The sequence below is a fragment of the Dermacentor albipictus genome, chromosome 4, assembly GCF_038994185.2.
Source record: "Dermacentor albipictus isolate Rhodes 1998 colony chromosome 4, USDA_Dalb.pri_finalv2, whole genome shotgun sequence".
Lineage (NCBI taxonomy): Eukaryota > Metazoa > Arthropoda > Arachnida > Ixodida > Ixodidae > Dermacentor > Dermacentor albipictus.
This window is the reverse complement of record NC_091824.1, coordinates 82,594,782-82,613,871: the sequence shown is the minus strand read 5'-3', so window position 1 is coordinate 82,613,871 and position 19,090 is coordinate 82,594,782. Positions and strand designations below refer to the sequence as shown.

General features: G+C 41.4%; 2 protein-coding genes across 2 annotated transcripts in view; both read left to right on the top strand.

The window, feature by feature from the left end:
• Mccc2 (methylcrotonyl-CoA carboxylase subunit 2) overlaps positions 1–12,048 on the top strand; it is a 28,307-nt gene extending 16,259 nt beyond the window's left edge. The window contains exons 10-17 of the mRNA XM_070537192.1: positions 19–114; positions 1,820–1,892; positions 1,985–2,061; positions 3,399–3,465; positions 5,216–5,372; positions 6,677–6,791; positions 9,222–9,307; positions 11,829–12,048. Coding sequence (XP_070393293.1) covers positions 19–114; positions 1,820–1,892; positions 1,985–2,061; positions 3,399–3,465; positions 5,216–5,372; positions 6,677–6,791; positions 9,222–9,307; positions 11,829–11,946 — 789 coding nt within the window. The 3' untranslated portion in view covers positions 11,947–12,048. The remainder of the gene's footprint in view (positions 1–18; positions 115–1,819; positions 1,893–1,984; positions 2,062–3,398; positions 3,466–5,215; positions 5,373–6,676; positions 6,792–9,221; positions 9,308–11,828) is intronic.
• Positions 12,049–16,170: 4,122 nt separating this feature from the next.
• The window catches only part of LOC139059167 (uncharacterized), a 56,369-nt gene continuing 53,449 nt past the window's right edge, over positions 16,171–19,090 (top strand). Inside the window, exons 1-2 of the mRNA XM_070537174.1 lie at positions 16,171–16,329; positions 16,974–17,120. Of these exons, the coding sequence (XP_070393275.1) occupies positions 16,316–16,329; positions 16,974–17,120 (161 nt within the window). The 5' untranslated portion in view covers positions 16,171–16,315. The remainder of the gene's footprint in view (positions 16,330–16,973; positions 17,121–19,090) is intronic.

The window sequence follows — 19,090 nt, the reverse complement described above, 5'->3', positions numbered from 1 at the left end:
CTTGTCCTTTGTTTGCAGATGGTGACTGCAGAGGTTGAGGAGCCAGCTTTAGATCTGGATGACATATATGGCATTGTGGGCGACAATCTAAAAAAACCATATGATGTGCGAGAGGTACTATTCCTACACGTGTTTCCTGTGCTATGCTGCGATGACCCCATGTTTATGTAAAAGCGGTTGGAAGTTGTTTGTCTCCGATGCAGGTAACGAAAAAAAAAAAAAAAACAGCATTTATGGTTCTTTCTTTCAAAAAAGCTCAGCTTTTTACCATTTGGCTGACACGGGTACATTGGCTAGTGTTACTGGCCCTGTGTTTGAGTCTGAGCAGTGGTTAATCATAATAAACATCAGCTTAATTATGTCCACTGCAAGACAAAGATACACCTGTCCTAAGTCAATGAAACCCATCCTGTGCATGCAAATGCCCGCACCAGTACCTGCCATGGCAGCCAGGTACTGGTGCGGGCAGAATGCAAAATCACTTGCGTACTAGTTAGATTTAGATGCACATTTAAAAACCACAGGTGGTCAAAATTTATTTGCAGCACCCCACTACGTCATTTTACATAGCTCTAGTGTTGCTTTGGTACATTAACACTTTCCGTACTGTGCCCATTGGGCATCGTTAGCCCACTAGCAACTGTTTGAAATGCTGCTTTCGAGCATAGGGTGCCACATAGGGTGCCACAGCCCGGCACGCCAAACTGTAGTGCTTGCACTTAAATTTTTGTAGTGTAATATCTGTTCAATGAAAAATTTCGATTTTTTTTGGAGATAGATCCTATTAAACAGGAATACATTTTGTATATATAATTTTTATTAGATTTCTTTCTTGGTAGGTACAAGCGCATCTTTACAATTTCGTTTACTTTTATCCTACAATCTTGACTCTGGCAATTTATAACTTTTTTATGACATGTGTCTCGTTAATAAAACTTTTATTTGTGAAAAGTGCATTCATTTTGATTTTCGTTTATGTATTAAGTAAAATATTGAGTGCATTAGTTCCTTCAGAAAAAAGAAAAGAAAAGCTCTCGGGAACCCTACGAAAAACACCTATTTTCTCCATGGTAGGGAAAGAGTTAAACCTTATGGATGAATCAATCAGTGACCTCCATTGGCCTTTTATTGGCATTTTGAGTGTTTCATCTTGCCCGCAGCCATGTCTCCATTTGCGTGCACTTTCCAATTACTATATAATGTGTGTATGTTGCTCAATATTATTCTCATTAATCATGTAAACATATAAAAACACAAAGATAGAAAGATAGAAAGAGAAGCGCGCTAGCAATTGTCTTGTGAAACCGACACCATGACCACCCGCTTGAAGAGGAGAGGAAAAAAAAAAGGAAAGAAGAAGGAGATAAAGAAAAAAAGAAAACTCAAGCATTAACAAAGCACCGGAGCATTTGTGTTCAATGCGAGTGACGGTGCAAAATAACAAGGCAACTTTACGTTTTTTGTGTACATTAGCTTCATGATAAATGTTGCTTGAGGTTTTCATTTGAGTACCACCCGTAAACTGCTTACTTTATGTGATTGCGTTACTATCACATCAGGTTCATGAGCCATAATGCTGGAGGTTTCACTTGGGGTCTTCCTTTTCCTCAAGAAAAAATTGCTGCACATGTTTACAGAGTAGGTGTGCATATCTTAGTTAACCTGCGTGTTGTTTTTTGGTGAACCATCAAGTTTAGGCTTAGAAGAAGAGTAGCGTGGATATTTTGTCTTGCCTGGCTTTGAAAGGTCTCTTGTGCTCACTCCTTGTTATTTTTTTTTTTATTTGCAACAACTTTGTCTTGTACCCATTATTTCACAGGTTATTGCAAGAATAGTTGACGGAAGCAAATTCGATGAATTCAAAGCTTTGTATGGAGAGACACTTGTTACAGGTGACTAAGTAGAACCTGATTTTCTTCTTTTGCAAGTTTTTTGCTGTAGAGTTCACCTTTCTGCTTGCTGAACTTATGGTCTCATTTCGTAGGCTTTGGAAGACTATATGGATTTCCCGTTGGTATCATTGCAAACAACGGGGTTCTGTTTTCAGAATCAGCCCAAAAAGTAAGTCACAAAAGCTTGAGCCATTGTAACTAATATTCTTGTTGGTTCTTCCTAATAAGCTGTAATGGTAATTGAAATAGTTTGCAATCATGCTTGAAGGGGACCTAAAATTTACACAAATGCTTGCCGACAGGAATTGTTTATGCACAATAACACTTTATTTTAAAACAAGATATAATATCTTCAGATTGTTCCAACCTGTGCAAGGTTTTTGAAGACTACATTAAACTCATTTTGCCTCCAGTTATTAGCGCTGTCTTGCAATGTTGGGTACATGATAAGTGATTTGCCAAAACTTTGAAGCACCACATTATCACTGAAAGCAGAGATAAAAATATTGTGCAAGTATCTGTAGCAAGTGAGCTTTCTTTCTGAAAATGGAGCTTCTGAAATGCTATACATATGAATTTGAGCTTGTTGGTATGGCTTTATGTTAGAAAACTGGTGTATAAAATATGGAAGGCAAGAAAGTACACATTGAAATATTGTTGGCTACACTAAACCATTTATTGTTCAGCTACATTACATAGACTGAAAAAAACAACAACAACAATAGAACATGAACAAGAAAAAAAGCAATTTCTAAAACAATTTTTCTGATAAAGAAGAAAAGTCAGCTGAATGAGCTGGCCACATTTAGTTAAAAAGATTTTGCATGTATATGCTTGATGGCTAATAAAACTCTCAGGTATAAGCTTTAATTGTAGGTCCAATATATGTAAGTGAGATTCTAAAACAAGAATTGTTGCTTGCTAATCTGTTCTCTTCATACTACCATGCACCACACCATCCATTTTCATTGGTACTTTTAACTTTTTCCTGATGCATTATCGAGCATAGTGCCTAGCTGTAGAAAAACAAACTAAAAAAATTATATATATATATATATATATATATATGGAGAGAGAGAGAGAGAGTTTCGATTGAATTAGATGCACCATGTGGAGTAATGTTAAAATATTTCTGTAGCATTACACATGAGGTACAATAGCAAATTTGGCTAGCAATCTTATTCATAGATTCAATGTATGAGTTTGTTTATTGCTGATGAAAAGTTGTTCACCTGTCAGAAAATTTGCAGCGGGCTCTTGTATTCTTTAATTCATTGACACTGACATTGAATAAATGTAATCTGGTTCACAACTGAAATTCTGGGCAAGTGTGCAGCTTGCTTTCATATAAAAACATGAAAGGTGATCACATCTTGCGTGATCACATGGTAAAGACCATAATTAAAGAACTAAAAAAAGACAATAACTGTATAATGTTGATGTTATACAAAGTGGGTGCTGAAGGAAATATGCTCACTGTGATTATGTAAAATTTTCACTTTGTAGGCTGCCCATTTTATAGAGCTTTGCTGCCAACGAAACATCCCCCTGATTTTCCTGCAGAACATCACAGGTAAGCAAAGGCTTTTTTTGTTTGTTCGGTGCTGCTCAGTAGAAAAGGAGAGATTTATTGTTAGCTTTTGCACACAAGAAACCTTGCATTATTAGGCCATTTCTGTCTGTTTCTGCCACACATCTTAGAATTTGTACAGAAAATACTGCAACCACATTTTAAACTTTTCTTTGTTAAAGTGGTGACTAAATGCTTTCTTTTGCCGATGATGACTAGGTGCTGTGTTATTTGACAACAATTTTTAAGCACGTCACTTTCAGTATGCACCAATTAGACTACTGAATAAAGGAAAAATGAGACATCCACCCGTTCGTAGCAATTGCTACAAAGGAAACCCATACGGGTTCCTCGAAAGAAAGCCTCAAAGTTGAAGAAAAATTCGTCCTGGTCCTGGACTCGAACCCGGGACCACCGCCTTTCCGGGGCAGCCGCTCTACCATCTGAGCTAACCAGGCGGCTAGCAGATGGCAGGGCGAAGTCGAATTTGTCGACAACACGAAGCAAATGCAATAGTTTGACGTAGTAGTTCTGCGGAAACCCGCAAGGTGGAGAGAAGTAATGAATAAAGGAAAAATGAGACATCCATCCGTTCGTAGCAATTGCTACAAAGGAAACCCATACGGGTTCCTTTGTAGCAATTGCTACGAACGGGTGGATGTCTCATTTTTCCTTTATTCATTACTTCTCTCCACCTTGCGGGTTTCCGCAGAACTACTACGTCAATTAGACTACTGAAAATTGACATGACAAAACAAACTTGTGGTTGCGCACGTTTCCTGTCAGCATTGTTTTTGCTGTGCATAGGTTTCACAAATAGAGTAAACCATAATTAATCAAATAGAGTCTGATTTGTACTACACTTTTTCTTTATGAGGAGCGTGTAGCTATGAAGTTTCCTGAAGCTGGTTCTTGTGAGGGTGATATAACAAACCAGATGTGACAAAAGCGGATTTTTGATGACTGGCTCCTTTCGAACAACAGATCTGCACAGATCCCAAAATGTCGTTATATTTTTTTTACACTGGTTAGTAACTTGTTCTGCTATTGATACTAGTGGTTCTTGTGATATGTGCTGTTGACTAGTACCCAATGGTGCCTTGTAGAACTTTCAGGGGACCAAGCATACCCCGGAGTAAACAGTGTGAAAAAGAAGAAAATAATTAATTCTAAAAGTTCACTGACAGGATAAGCTGCAAAAGCAATGCGGTGTCAGTGAATGTGTCTTGTTCCAGTGAGACATCATTGGTTCTTTGGTCAAATGAGAGTGTGAACATCTCTGGAACAGTGAAAATTTTTCTTCAATTAGTTTTCTTTCAGGAAACTCAGTTATAGCATCGTGGTACTTTCAGACGGATGCCGACTTTCTCATTCCCAAGCTGAAGATTGTCAACAACGGTCGAAAATAACGGATTGCAGAATTTTACGATGCCTACGCATTGACACACTATGCTTTGCAGTTGTATTTCCGAGACAGTTACTGATGCTGTAGAAGTGAATTTCGCTGTATTCTGGCACCTGCCATGATTTGCCAACACATGTCAAAGTTGATGAGCCAGTATCCTGCTATTGCTGCCATGTTTCAGGGCACAAATCTTCATTTTGCAGTGCCTGTGATGCTTTAATAATCATGCCAAGTGTCGTTATAAGCAATTTGCATCTGGCTGTCTCAGAGTCAGGATGGCTGATAACCTTGCTATGCGTAACGTTAGCACTCAGTACTGCGCATGCTGTTGTACCTACCATGTTGCAGGCTTCATGGTTGGACGGGAAGCTGAAGCTGGAGGCATCGCCAAGCATGGTGCTAAAATGGTTACCGCGGTAGCCTGTGCAACGGTCCCTAAATTCACAGTGCTCATTGGCGGTTCCTATGGTGCTGGAAACTACGGAATGTGTGGCCGCTCCTATTCGTGAGTCCAGTTTGCCGCAGTGAAAAAAGCAATTCTCATTTTTGCCTAGCTACCAAGTGGATAGAAAAACTTTACAAGCACTGTGAAGCTGGCTGATAGCTTTAGCTAGATAGATAGGTACATAGCTAGTACATAGATAGATAGATAGTACAGAGTACTGTCTATAGATAGGTAGATAGATAGTACATAGTACTTAGCTAGATAGATAGGTACAGTATCCCATTGCGTGGGATACTATACCTGAAATTTTTCAAGTCCCGAGATCTTAGGTCTTAACACTGAGTACAGTCAGTCAATTTCCATTAGGTAGTTTGACTCTGACGAGACCAATGAGATTGATCGGATTATCCGGTGGGTCAAATTAAACAAGATGCCAAAAAACACCAAAACACACTGCTGATTTACTTGGCACTATTCGCCTGATTTCAACACATCCCTGAATCAAGTGCGCCCTCTTTCTGTGTGCCCAAAGTAAAAAACGTAACATAGAAATGACATTAAAGCTCCTATACAAAGTATAAATCTAACATGTACCTTATCTTTTTAGCAAGAAAAGTGGGTGCCGATCTAATACGTGTTGCACAATGTTAACTGGTTTCCTAAAGTCAACCTCGGTGCTAAACAGCCGTGTTATGTGGGAAGCACACGAACATCGTGAATGCTGTTTCGGTTTCATATCCGAATGGGGCCCACCCAGGCAATATTCAACCAAATTTTCTTGGAATAAAAAAAGGCACATGTTAGAATCTGGTAAATACCATGATCAGACATTGTGAGCTAATGTTATTGCTTGAAAATCTTCCTAGGTCAGGCTGAAAATAGGCATTTTCAACAATAGATCACGTGTTTTAATGAATTCACTGTCTGCTGAGACGTGCTACCACTAAAGGAGGCAATATTGGAGTCACCATAGGGGTCATGCATGTGCATGCTCACTGGTCAAATCCGAATTAATCAACGACGGCCAATTTTAGGATTGAAGTAATGAAAGTTTGGGCCCATAGAAATGCATGGGCACCGGCGGGAACTTTTGCTCAGCATTGAATAAACCGAAAAAACAAATTAACCAGAGTCAAATTAATGGAAGTCCACTGTATGTATTTTTATTGGCAGGTGAATTTCACAGCAGTATGTGCATTAACTTTGTAATAATGCAGTTGGGAAATTCTTCAGGTACTGTTTCAAAGGTGCATTTTTAAGTACTATTTATTTATCTTTCTTTCTCTAGTGCTTTTGCAAAAGTATGATATCAAGTATGGTTCCTAGCCGTATATGTACACACAACTTTGTGTCTTGTGTTCCAGGCCGCGATTCCTGTACATGTGGCCGAATGCTCGTATCTCTGTGATGGGTGGTGAGCAGGCAGCCGGTGTGTTGACAACCATTGCCAAGGATCAGAGAGCCAGAGAGAAGAAGCCTGTAAGGACAAGCCTAGTACCATATAGTACTAAAGCATTTGCATACCATTACGTTGCAATACTCTGCACAACATTGAGGCAGAAGGGTATGAGCTTGAGGGCTGAAAAGGTGACTCTTCAGTAAAGTTGTATGGCTCCGTAGAATCTTCCGATGTTGAGTGACTGCCTGGTGAACAACAGTAGCGACGGTAAGGTTGAAACACAGATTGATATTGGGACAACGTCCAGGTACTGCAGTAAATGACAGGAAATGTAGCCAATGTGTTGGCAGTTTAAACAAGTTGGCCGATCGCTAGGTTGCGAGAAGGCCGAAATGACCTACTGGCATAGCAAAGTAGGGGTTGTAGTAAAGGCACAGGCGTAGGATTGGTTGATGGAACAGACGGGCTGAATTTCAAGGTTTGCCAACTCTTCGTGAAAGACAGAATCAATCAGACAGGCTATCATTACAATAGGTCTAGGAACCTACTGACAACGTGGCTTCGATCTCTCAGTGGATGATGCGCCCGAGGCTCCTGGACTTCAACGGCCGATGCACAATGGTTCTTTTGCTTCTTCGAAGTGTCAGCATTCATTAATTATGTTGGCAAGGATGGAAAAGTTAAACGCATCATTTTCGCCATGCCCTTCAGTACGTGGTTCACCTTGTCTGTTTGTCGACCCTGTGGCAGTAGTGAGAACGTACTGGATATACATCACACAATTTAGTCGACGTCTGGAGGCAGGATCCATGTTCATTTTTCCTGGCCCACTGATGGCCAACATGCTTTTGCTTGCATTGCTCTCAGCGTGTTAATTCTTTCTCGCAGTTCTAAAACCAGACCTATGCTGTGCCTTTCAGGTAGAAAATTGTTTTCCAGCATACAGGTCTGGCTCGCCTGTTATGTGTGCTGACGTGCTTGTACATTTGGAGCCAGTCGTTGATGTTAAGATTGTCGGTCCCGGAAAACATCCCTGGTTCGCGGGCCTGGGACAAGATGGCTGCCGGCGTTGTGATAGCGGTTGCTTCTGTTGGCATGATGTCTGTCCCTGCATTGGCTCTGTTGGTTGGCATGCTTTTGATGGCCAGGCTACGTCCGCTTGGGAACTCTGTCATGCACAAGCAGTATCCAGCATCTCCATCAGAAATGTTGCAGAAGGAAGAAGCAAAATGGGACATCTATTTACAGGATGTACACAATTCACAGACAAGTACACAGTGAGCCAGTCGCTGCATCGTCGTCATCTTCAGTCCCAAGCTGTAATCTTCCTCAGAGTTGTGCAGAGCATTGTAACAATGTTTAAACAAGTTGGTCCTGGCAGAAACATAGGCAGGGGCGCTGCTCAAACCGCTGATGAAATGCCAAAGTAATTAGAATGGAATAATTATGTATTTCTGATCCTGGTTCTCCTCCATAACATGGCTTGTAGATTAACGGGAACAAGCATCCACATTATGTGCAATATGCGCAAGCATTGAAGCACAATATTTTTCATAAGGAAAAGCAAAACTTGGCAGGTAGTGTGTACATCTTTTATGAATGAATAAATTAATGAGAAATATTTCTCAAAGACATGGCAACTTGGTTTAGCTGAGGGAGACGATGCTTGAGTTTACCTTGAACGAATATTTCTGACGTGATATTGCAACTGCATAACTATAACTGCCGCTTAGAGGAACACCAGGAATAAAAAGCAAATAGAAATTGGACTCATTCTTTTTGAACACCAACGTAATTGTTTTGTAAATTGTATGTCATGTGATTGAATAATGAATATTTGTTTATTGGTTAAATGTAATTGTCTAAACATCTTATTAGCAGCCTGTAAATATTACCTAAGCAGACAAAGCATGCACCTGGTGTTTTGCGGATGTGATGCAAATTGCAGCACGTTGCCTCTGAGACTTTGGGTGCGCCACGGGCACAGCATAATCTCATATAACCTTTGAGGTTAGGCTGGAAAGCTGTGCTGGTTGTCATTGTTTTGGGTTTGGCATTATTTCTGGCGAGTGGAAATGGTGCCATTTTATAAGTTTTCTTTCTCAAAAATAAGTATTTTTTCAAGCTTTTCAAGATGCATTCACTAGCTTTTCAAGTGTGAAATTTTTCACAAAGGCTGCTCTATATTTACACTATCTGAAACTAGCCTCTTTACACCATCCAAAATTTAGTTGCAGTTAGCCTTTAACTCTAGTCAAAAAGACTTTATGCTTTTTAAGATGCATGATTTGTTGACTTTAATGAAAAATATTGCACAGTCGTGCTATTGGTGCATGCAAGACTTTGCTCTCATCACTGAACTGATCTTGGAGCATTTAAAAAAATTAAATCCGAGAGACATAAAGTTACAGTGATGTATTCATTGTATGTATGCATAACCTTCGTGAAACGTTTGTCCATATTCTATTTCTACAGTGAATGAGGCTAATAGCACTGTCATCACTTTTCAGTGGACGGAAGAAGAGGAGAAAGCCATCAAGGATCCCATAATTCAGAAGTATGAAACTGAAGGGAACCCATACTATGCAAGTGCCAGGTAGGTTTCGCATGTCGTTGATGATTCAATTGTGCTGTGCTTTCATGCGTGCAATGTAGTGGCTTCGATGAAACTGTTTAAAAATCCCAAAGGTGAAAATTTCATCAAATAAGTATACAGTCAACATCCAATTTTCCGTCTATTTTTGCGGTCCCTTAGGAGTCAGAAAAATCGGACATTGACTATATAAAGTTCTCATTCCTGGGCATAACGGGGGAAATGTGAGTAGACACACTACAGATAACGTCAAGCAGCAAATATAAAGACTTCAAATGAAAAATCACCTTATTTATTGTGCAATGCATGATCTACTGTTGTGCATATGTTTTGTTGGTGCAAACAATATATGGCTGTAGAAACTAATGTGCACTTTTGTCCTGTGCACACCTTTGTTCTAGTTTTCTGCACACACCTGCAATCTGTATTAACACCATCCAACCTGACAGTATGTGTTTGAAACCATGGTTGATCTTTCGAGTAATAGCTTACTTGTCAGGTATCTCCTGCGTATATACATATACATAGGAGATAGACATATATATGTATGTATATATGCATATATATATATATCTGCTACAATGGCAGCTGCATTGTGTTGGAGGCAATAGCAGTGCTGTCATAAACGAAATGTAGAAGCTGTGCTTCATATCATGAGAAGCCAACAAATGACACCAAGGAAAACATTGGGGACATTACTTGCACTTACTAATTGAATTAAAGAAATGATAAATTAATGGCAATGAAAGTGGATGAAAAAATAACTTGCCGCAGATGGGGAACGATCCCATGTCTTTGCATTACGCGTGCAAAGCTCTAACGAATTGAGTCACCGCAGCGCAGTTTCCCCATCCACTTTCTTGGGTATTTCTGTGTTGCTACTAGAACTAACTTTGGGAGTGTTAGCCAGCGCCACCACTCACAAACCTTGGCGGTGGATGTGGAATATCCTTTCTGCCGCAGGCGTCACGAGTACGTGATTTTTCTGCGTGAAGGCAACTGGTCAATAAACCCGCACATGCTACCTGAAGGCATCAATGTTGCCAAATTCGAGACCCTCGTTCTGTAAGAACGAGAAGAAAGGGGGTCATACCGAGGGGCCCAATTTTTTATTAATCATATCGTGAGAAGCCAACAAACACAGACACCAAGGAAAACAGGAGACATTACTTGCACTGACTAATTGAATTAAAGAAATGATAAATTAATGGCAATGAAAGTGGATGTAAAAAAGACGTGGGATCGTTCCCCGCCTGCGACAAGTTGTTTTTTCATCCACTTTAATTGCCAATAATTTATCATTTCTTTATTTCAATTAATATGTGCAAGTAATGTTCCCTATGTTTTCCTTGTTTGTTGGCTTCTCATGATATGATTAATGAAAAATCGGGCACCTCAGTTTAACCTTCTTTCTTCTTGAAGCTGTGCTTGTAGTTTAGCAAATTTCCATGCCTTATTGAGTGAGACAATGGTGCTAACATGGCCTGTAGAGCCATTAAAACTGATTGCTTAACATTGCAGCTCTGAATACTTGTTTCTGCTGTGCCTGAGGGAGAGATGTTCACTTTAACATTGCTGCTTGTCAACTGCTGCATAACCAGAGTGTCAGAGCGAAAGTTTTTTTCATTCCGGTTCAGCTCCAGAGCCATAGAAATTAAATTTATAACTGGTTTGTGTTTTTTTACATAAAACAATAATTACAGGGAAGCAGCATACATTTATTTTTACAAGAACATGACAATGCCCCCAAGCTGCATAAAAGTTTTTCAGGTTGCAAGTAGTTGAAAAAAATCACATTATGGAAGCACTCCTCAGAAGCTGTACATCATCTCTATCACACCTGCTTCAGTTTACCCACCAGTGCAATCAAAAGCAACTGCTCAGCTAGGAAGCATTTCCTCATATCAGCAATTTTATGTGGGTCTCTCCTACCACGACAGAACTATTTAACAGTCGCCCGTTTTATGCGCTCACAAGTGTATTATTAGCATGCCTGTTGCAAACTGCACCAAACGTGCTGCCACTCCTAAAATAACAGCGAGCCGTACAGAATTTATAAATGAAGCAATGTGGTGGAACCACAAGTGCAGGCAATGCATAGATTAACTCTTTCAGCGCAACTGACTTACCGGTATGTTTCTGTCCCGTCAAGACCCTTTTGACATATCTTTTGTCAGATAGGAATGTGAGGACTACCCCAAGAATGCATTTGCCATCATCCGCATCATTTTTTCATTTTTGCACAACCAAAAATAGTTTCTATTGCTTTATGATATCCAAGGGAAAAAAAATATGTCAAACGCTGGGGGTGTGTCAGCTCTGAAAACGCCTGACACTCAAAGGGTTAAAAGCTCCAGAGAAGGTGGCCAATCTGAACCACAACCTTTTCTTTCTGGTTTCATTTCAGAGTGAAAAAACAAAATAACAAATCGTAACATTCTGGTTTGCTCAAAAATAATGTTTCTCTTTGTGGCAGTTTTGCTTCAGTGCCCTGTGTGTAACAGCTTTTTCTCACATGATGCAGGATCTGGGATGATGGTGTTATAGACCCTGTGGACACAAGAAAAGTGCTGGGGCTCTCGCTAAGTGCTTCTCTGAATGCTGTGATTCCAGCCACCCACTTTGGAGTGTTTAGAATGTGAAATGTTAGTGCTGTCTCTTTTCTACGTACCAGAACACAACACAGCTTTTATGTGTATATAGTTCGCGTGGGCTGTGTGAAAATAAATGTAAGATGAAATTTAGTTTGTGTTGCTTCCTTCACTTTGCAGAATACTATTATGTAAGGCATCAATACTTTCCTGCTTCTTGGCCTTGGCAACGCAGCAAATCAGGCTGGTTGGTACTCATCTTTATGGAACAATAACAGTGCATGTTGATGATGAGCCTCCACAACATGGAACATAGTAATTGAAAGAATGGATGCAAAACTGGGAGAGGTAGAACTGGGAAACAACAAACAGTGTGTAACTGAGAATTCTGACCACATGAATGCCATATTATATATATAGAAGGTTCATTAAATAATTTACAGTTGAACAGCTTTATAACAAAGTGCTTGAGGGCTCCGAAATCATTTGTTATAAGGTTGCTTCATTGTAAATGTCGCGCACCGCACAGCTCACAATAGAACCGGGACAAAATCATTCCATTATAATCATTCCAATGTAAAGTTAGGTCTTTCTTGCGAAAACATTCAAACTCTCGCTTTTCTTACGTCCTAAATAGCCGTACCTCTGACATCGTCCTACAAGTACCTTGGCATTGAACTTGCAACTCATCTTTCCTGAAGTACACACATAACAGCTATCTGCGATAGAGCTTCAAAAACTGTGGGTTATCTTAGACGGAACTTGCGTAAATCCCCTGCTACAGTTCGTAAATTAGCATATCAGACTTATGTTCGCCCACAGTTAGAATTTGCGTCATCAGTATGGTCACCACATCAAAATTATTTAGTTGATATGTTAGAATCAATTTGAAACAGTGCATCGTGCTTCATCACAAGGAACTATGACAGAACTTGCAGCGCAACTAAGATTAAAGCAGATATTTCGCTACAGCCGCTTGAAACTCGTCACACGATAAGTCTTCTTTACCTTTTCCTTAGATACGTTCATGGTAATCGACCTAATGTGTTGCCGCTTGAAGTACCAGCGTGCACGTCATGTGGCCTTAACAATAGCCATAGTTTCAAGCGCATATTGGGCAATACACTGTCATTTAACGCATCAGCACTGCCACGTGCGATAACCATATGGAACAGTCTTCTTGATAACATTGCGTGCTTAACAAATCGTGACGCCTTCCACGAAGAATTGCAAAGCTTCCTGTAGAAACATTGTATAAGGATGTTATTGACCTGCTTTCCTTCCCTGTTTTTCACACTTGCATTTTTGTATTTTTGTATTTTTTGTGCGTATGAGTATATTACTGTGTTTACGCTGTCTAATGCTTAGCCTAGACAAAATTTTTTTTTTGAACTTTGCTTTACTTATCTTGTGACTGCCTGTATTGATATTTATATTGTTTACTCCTGTTGAAACACTTTGTGTCCCCCCTTACCCAATGCCCTTAAATGGGCCTGCAAGGTATTTTAAATAAATAAATACAGGTCATTTTGTTGTAGAGGCATTCGTTCTAGAGGTGCATGACTGTATAAGGATGTAGAAAAATTTAAAAAGTTCTGTGGCATGAACAGAACGCTCATTCTTGTCGCTTGATGGCTTAGTTCTGGAAATGTAGAATTCACCGCTCGTCACTAGGAAGTGCTATGAGCGACTAGCCAATGGCACGAAGCCAGAACTGGATGTACTATTGGGGACAGAACTGCCCAGGACGCGGCTCCAACGGCCGGAGCAGGAGAAAACTGCATCGCTGCACCGTTTAGTGATGGTTCGCCTGGTTCGAGATGAAGCTTGCATCCTAGCTTGTGTGTGTGTGCTTGCTGGCTCCTTGAGGCTAGTTGCTCTTCGCTCAGAAACCTTCCGCGAGATGCCGCTATGTGGGCATCAGCTGGGAGCGTGACTTGCTTTCCATGTCAGGTGCCTTGTCACCAGCGCTGGAGCACGCGCAGCAGACGCTTTGAACCGATGCCATCATAACGGCATCTCGTGCAAGGTTCGTGGGTAAAGAGCAACTCATGTGAAGGTGCCAGCCAGTACATGCTTGCTGGCCAGCTAGGACATGCATGCGTTCATTCTTGATCGTGAACCAGGTGAACCATCATTAGATAGCGCAGCAATGCAGTTTTCCCCTGCTCTGGCTGTTGGAGCCGCGTCCTAGGCAGTTCTGTCCCCAATAATACATCAGTCAAGTACTACCAGTTGTCACACAGAACAAGCAAACGACTATTTTGATATATGCAAGGATAAGAACCTGCTGCAAGACTTTCAGAAATATTTTATGCTGCTCCTTACAGTAAAACACATCAACTTAAATTAATAAAACATGCATCACGCCACTTTTGGTGACAATTTGCTGCCCTCATACCGGCAACATCGGAGAGACGTCGCTCAATGTTGTCGCTCGCATGGGGTATGGCTGAAGGCGATGAGCAAACACGACAGCCACCTACACCGTGTCGCTTGTCGCTGTCGCGTGCAAGATCGCTTGCGTGGGGGTTATACTTGAATTAACTCATAGTGTCAAACACATCCCTGTGGCTAAAACCTAGTGCCTGCACCATATTTTTCTTCAATTGCTGTCGGTGCATTTAGCTGACCTTGGGAATGAATGCTGGGCATTCCCAGTATTTCCCAAGTGACTGGTACTCTTCACTTGCAATAATGGTCAATGAGCTAATGAAATGACGACTGCAGTCACAACTACAAAATCCGCTAGCAGAAGAGAACTTTAGCAGGTATGAGCCCTGATGTGCTCAGTAGTTTTCTATTTCGCCCAACGAGCCTGAGCCTACAGTTGTCTGAACTAAATGTACTTTATTACAGCATCAAACTAACAGGGTCCACACATCCCAAGCATGAAGAAACAAGGAAACTTTGTACATGGATAAACACTTGGCACCATCTTGTCTACTTCGGAGCGGGTTCTTCAAAGTTGTCTAGAAAGCTTTCCTGCTTGACAGCGAGCACCGAATATGCAACTGCACGATATGTCAAGGTGCGTCACGTACAGCCTGACTGAAGTTCGCACACACACACACACACACACACACACACACACACACACACACACACACACACAAAAGACACCAAACACGGATGTTGCTCGAAAATTTGAACGCCTACAAGCGTAAGGACTAACTGTTGACCTGGTTAGTCTTGCATAACACGAACGTTGCTCAAAAATTTGAAAGCCTACAAACGTAAGAAGGACCTACTGTTGGCCTGGCTAGTCTTGCATAACGGTTCAAGGGAAATCAGCGCTAAAATAAAAGGGTGCGCACGTAGGTTGAGTCGAACACAAGCGTTTGTGCGTGCGTGCATATTTTCACTAATGTACTAATTCCCTATCAACGCCAACAAACATAACGCAAACAGTCGACCATGTTGGTGGTTGTTCTCTTTTGCCCACTGCCAGAAGAAAGCGTAACCTTAACGGCGGTGATGCAACTTGTAGCAATTTAGTTTTTTGCTGCGGAACTGACGCAGCATAGGCCCATGTAGTTGGGTACTTATTGCAGGGCAGTATATTGACGCTTATGTTGGGAATGGGCACAATTGAAACTGAAAGCAATGAGCGTATTGAATAAACACTCAAGCAAAGGATACATATTCCGCATACTCCGCCGGCGAGGAGAAATCCCGTCAGCAGGTTCCTGTGGCGAATACGTTTCAACCTCCGCACCCGTTCCATGTTCTCCTTTTCTATAATCTTCATATAGTTGAGCTGCGCAGACCCACTCAGCTCCTTTTGAACGTCGATCTTGGGCATAACGTTGTCTCCCGACATTTTAACTGAAAGAATATCGTGAAGGTGAACGCTCAAGTGCAACGCCGTAGCAGACGTTCCTAGTCCATGTCACCCCTCCGCGCGTCTAAACAACAGTATTTACTCAATCGCATCAACAAACAGATAGCTCCAAGTATCAATGTGGGGCTTCTTACCTCAACTTTAGCCGGGTTATTAATAAATGTATTAATGAAATGCGGTAAACACAACCAACGAAGCAGTAAATGCGCACACAGTTGCACATGGGATGGATACACAGCAGCACAAGTACAGGCACTAGTCGAACAAATCCACAAGAAGCCATAAAAAAGGTTTTTATGACGAGCTAAATCTAATAAAATATATTGTATGTATAAAATATTATTTTAAGTAAAGTCGAGAGTTTAGTGCAAACACAACTCGAGGTGTTTGTACAATCACATTGACTACTAATTTGGTGGTGACAGAGAAGCTGATGAATCAACTTGTATCAGCGCAACGGCAGCCATATTATTTGTTGTGGTTTCCCTTCATACCATGATTTTACACACGGATGTTGGATATATTCTCAGAATTGGCTCCGATTAGGAAGCGTACGTCATAGCGAGAAGCTTGATAATGAACAAAAATGGGTAAATACTTCTTCCAGCATTTTTACGGCTCCCCGAACCGATATACATTTGACAATGTTTATGCTTTGTGAAGCTAGCCCTAAGAAAGTGACCTTCAAATGTGACTCTTTTTAGTGATCATTTGCACTTACGCTTAAAAGAGACGACGAAAAAATTCGGAATCTTTGAGCCCTCAAGTTGGAGAAAATTTTTGTTTCTAGCGGTAGCGTGAACTTGTACCGCTTAACCGAGATAAAACACTTTTTTGCATAAGCCTAATTCTGCTCCCGAAGGGACGCGAATGTGCAATGATTAGGCCTAGTCCTATTTGGCCGACTGCTGTTCAGTAAATCGGGCTGGTTTTGTAGCGTTTTGTTCTCAGCGCTAGTGTTTTGCCATGTTTTGTTGCGAAGGCTTGTGTGCTGGGCTTTCGCTTTCGTTATAGCTGGTGTTTGGTGCGAGAACCATTAAAAACAATCCCGTGTTCTGTCCGCAGTCCAACACTCACTTCGTCGGTCTATGTAAACACTGGTGTCAATTCTGTGTAATCACGAGTGATTAATGCGGTATTCCGCATCTTTTGCTCAGGTTATTTAGCCTTCGTGATGCGCGGCTGTGTTCTGTCCGGCGTGATTCAGTGATTGTTGCTTCGTTTTCGTTCGCAGTACGAAATTATACAAACAGGGACAGTTGAATGGATACACGTACTGCATTCGGCAAATCTTCGAGGAAAACACACTTGGATACTCCCACGGCAGCGGTAACGCCACGAAGCTCAACAACAAGTGTCACGGCTTCGCCACAGAAGAGCAGTAAGTCGATTAAATCATGTTTACGATCGTTTTGCTGTGCTGGTGCGACGCGCGCCCGTGTGCTGCGCCCGTTTGACAGGTGTCGGGGAAAGTCGCGCGATTGGGATCGCTGTGCACAGTTGTTGCTGTGCGCTCTTTAATGCGGCTGTGTTGTAGCGTGACTGACATTTTCGTCACCATGAGGTGTTTTTTTTCCTTTGCGTGGCGGTTGCTGTAATTTCCGCGAGCGTAGTAGGCTTCATTGACGTAGGTGACGCACGGAAGCACCGCCTTTGAGCGGACCGAGACATCTCATTAGAGAGTGGTGTTTCGACACTCGTACTGTGCAGATGTTTTCCCGTTAATAATAATTAAAAGAAGAGTAGAGTATTCGAAACCAGCGTTTCGTCTGTTTTTGGTATCGGTCCTACACCGCGGTGCGTTGTTAATTCAACAAATAGAAGTTTGAAAACGACGTTGTTGGCCGTGTTTGTTTGTTTGCATCAGTGTTGGTGCGGCTGACACTGTTAAAATAACGTGAGCAATGTCGTGTGTTGGTCGTGATCGTTCTGCGTGTGCTTTGTACTTGGTAATTTATCTTGCGCCGAGTCCCAACTCTTGTTTGAGAACAGGTAATGCATGCAACTGGGTTGTTTCTTTACTCTGTGTTACGTCTGTCATCATGTTCTTGCAACTGTTAACTTTTATTTGGGTGTGTGCCCAAAAAAATGTGTGCGCCGCAGAAACAGTGTTTATCAAGGTGAGTTGTTCTGTCGTAGTATCACACTAAAGGTGGTGTTTTTTTTTTATGTAGCGCGAATCACAAATTTTCATATAATTTCGCTATAATTTTGCGCTTTCCACCTTTTTTTTTCTTTTTTTCTTTTACATAATATCTGAAAGATATGCAGTGTCTGTGCTGCCCTGATAAGATTTAAGATATGTTTGTTGACCAGGAAGACTTGGGCTGCAATCACCGTCCCATCCTGCAGCAGATAACGTTGTTTCACACATGTCGATTACGAAAAGGCTGCACAGTGACAAGTTTCTCTTTTGTAGGGGTAACAGGTTTCGGTTTGTGTATTGGGCGCCTTCGTTTGTTGTTCATATGCTGCACATTTCTAGTTTGTATTATCAGTGGGCTTCTTTTTTTTGCACATGTGACAGCAACGTTACTAGATTACTTTCAGTTGTCAAACTCCGCCGCGGCACCTGGCCCCTTTCTGTCGCGCCCGCGGGGTGGCGCGCGCGACACTGTCAGCCCGAAGGCGGGTGATGCGAACAACGTTTGTGCGGGTGGACAGAGACGCTGATGCGTGCAGAAGCGTGCCACGTTTTGCTCGTGTTTCTTATTTGTGTGCCAGGAAAATGCTGCACGCCTTGTGAGCAAACATACCTGCAATGGAACAATGAAACGGCAATGAAACAAGAAAAAACACGAGAACGAGACAAAGTGATAGCTAGGGAGGGCGCAGCGCTCTTCCTATCACTTTGTCTGTTCTCACTCCTGTTTTTTTTGTATTAAATGTCGGCGAGCATTCTACGTCAACATAGTTTATCAGACTACCGCCTTTGAACTTCGTGCCCATTTCCTAAGGGATATAAAATTGTTACACTAATCATGTCAGGTCATCAAAGATTTTTTGGAACTGCTGAACTTGACAGAACAGAATGCAATTCAAAAGAACCTGAAGGTTTTTGCACCACAACAAACGACAAAGTCACTGCGAGTAACTCTGATGTAGACTTTAGACATTGTCGATGATCTGCCGCGTCCAGGTGTGCTCTATGTTTCGACAGCCAAGTTACATCAAGATCCACTGGAGGTAAGACACACTGTTCACATTTGTTGTGACTACATTCAGATTGCACTGTTTGCTAGGAAATTCCCTCTCACGTTTCTTTCAGCAATCCATTAGACTAGTGCGTTCCTTCGGTTGAGATGAGTCCCATCCTACTATAACCAACTTCACGCAGATATTCCGCCTTCT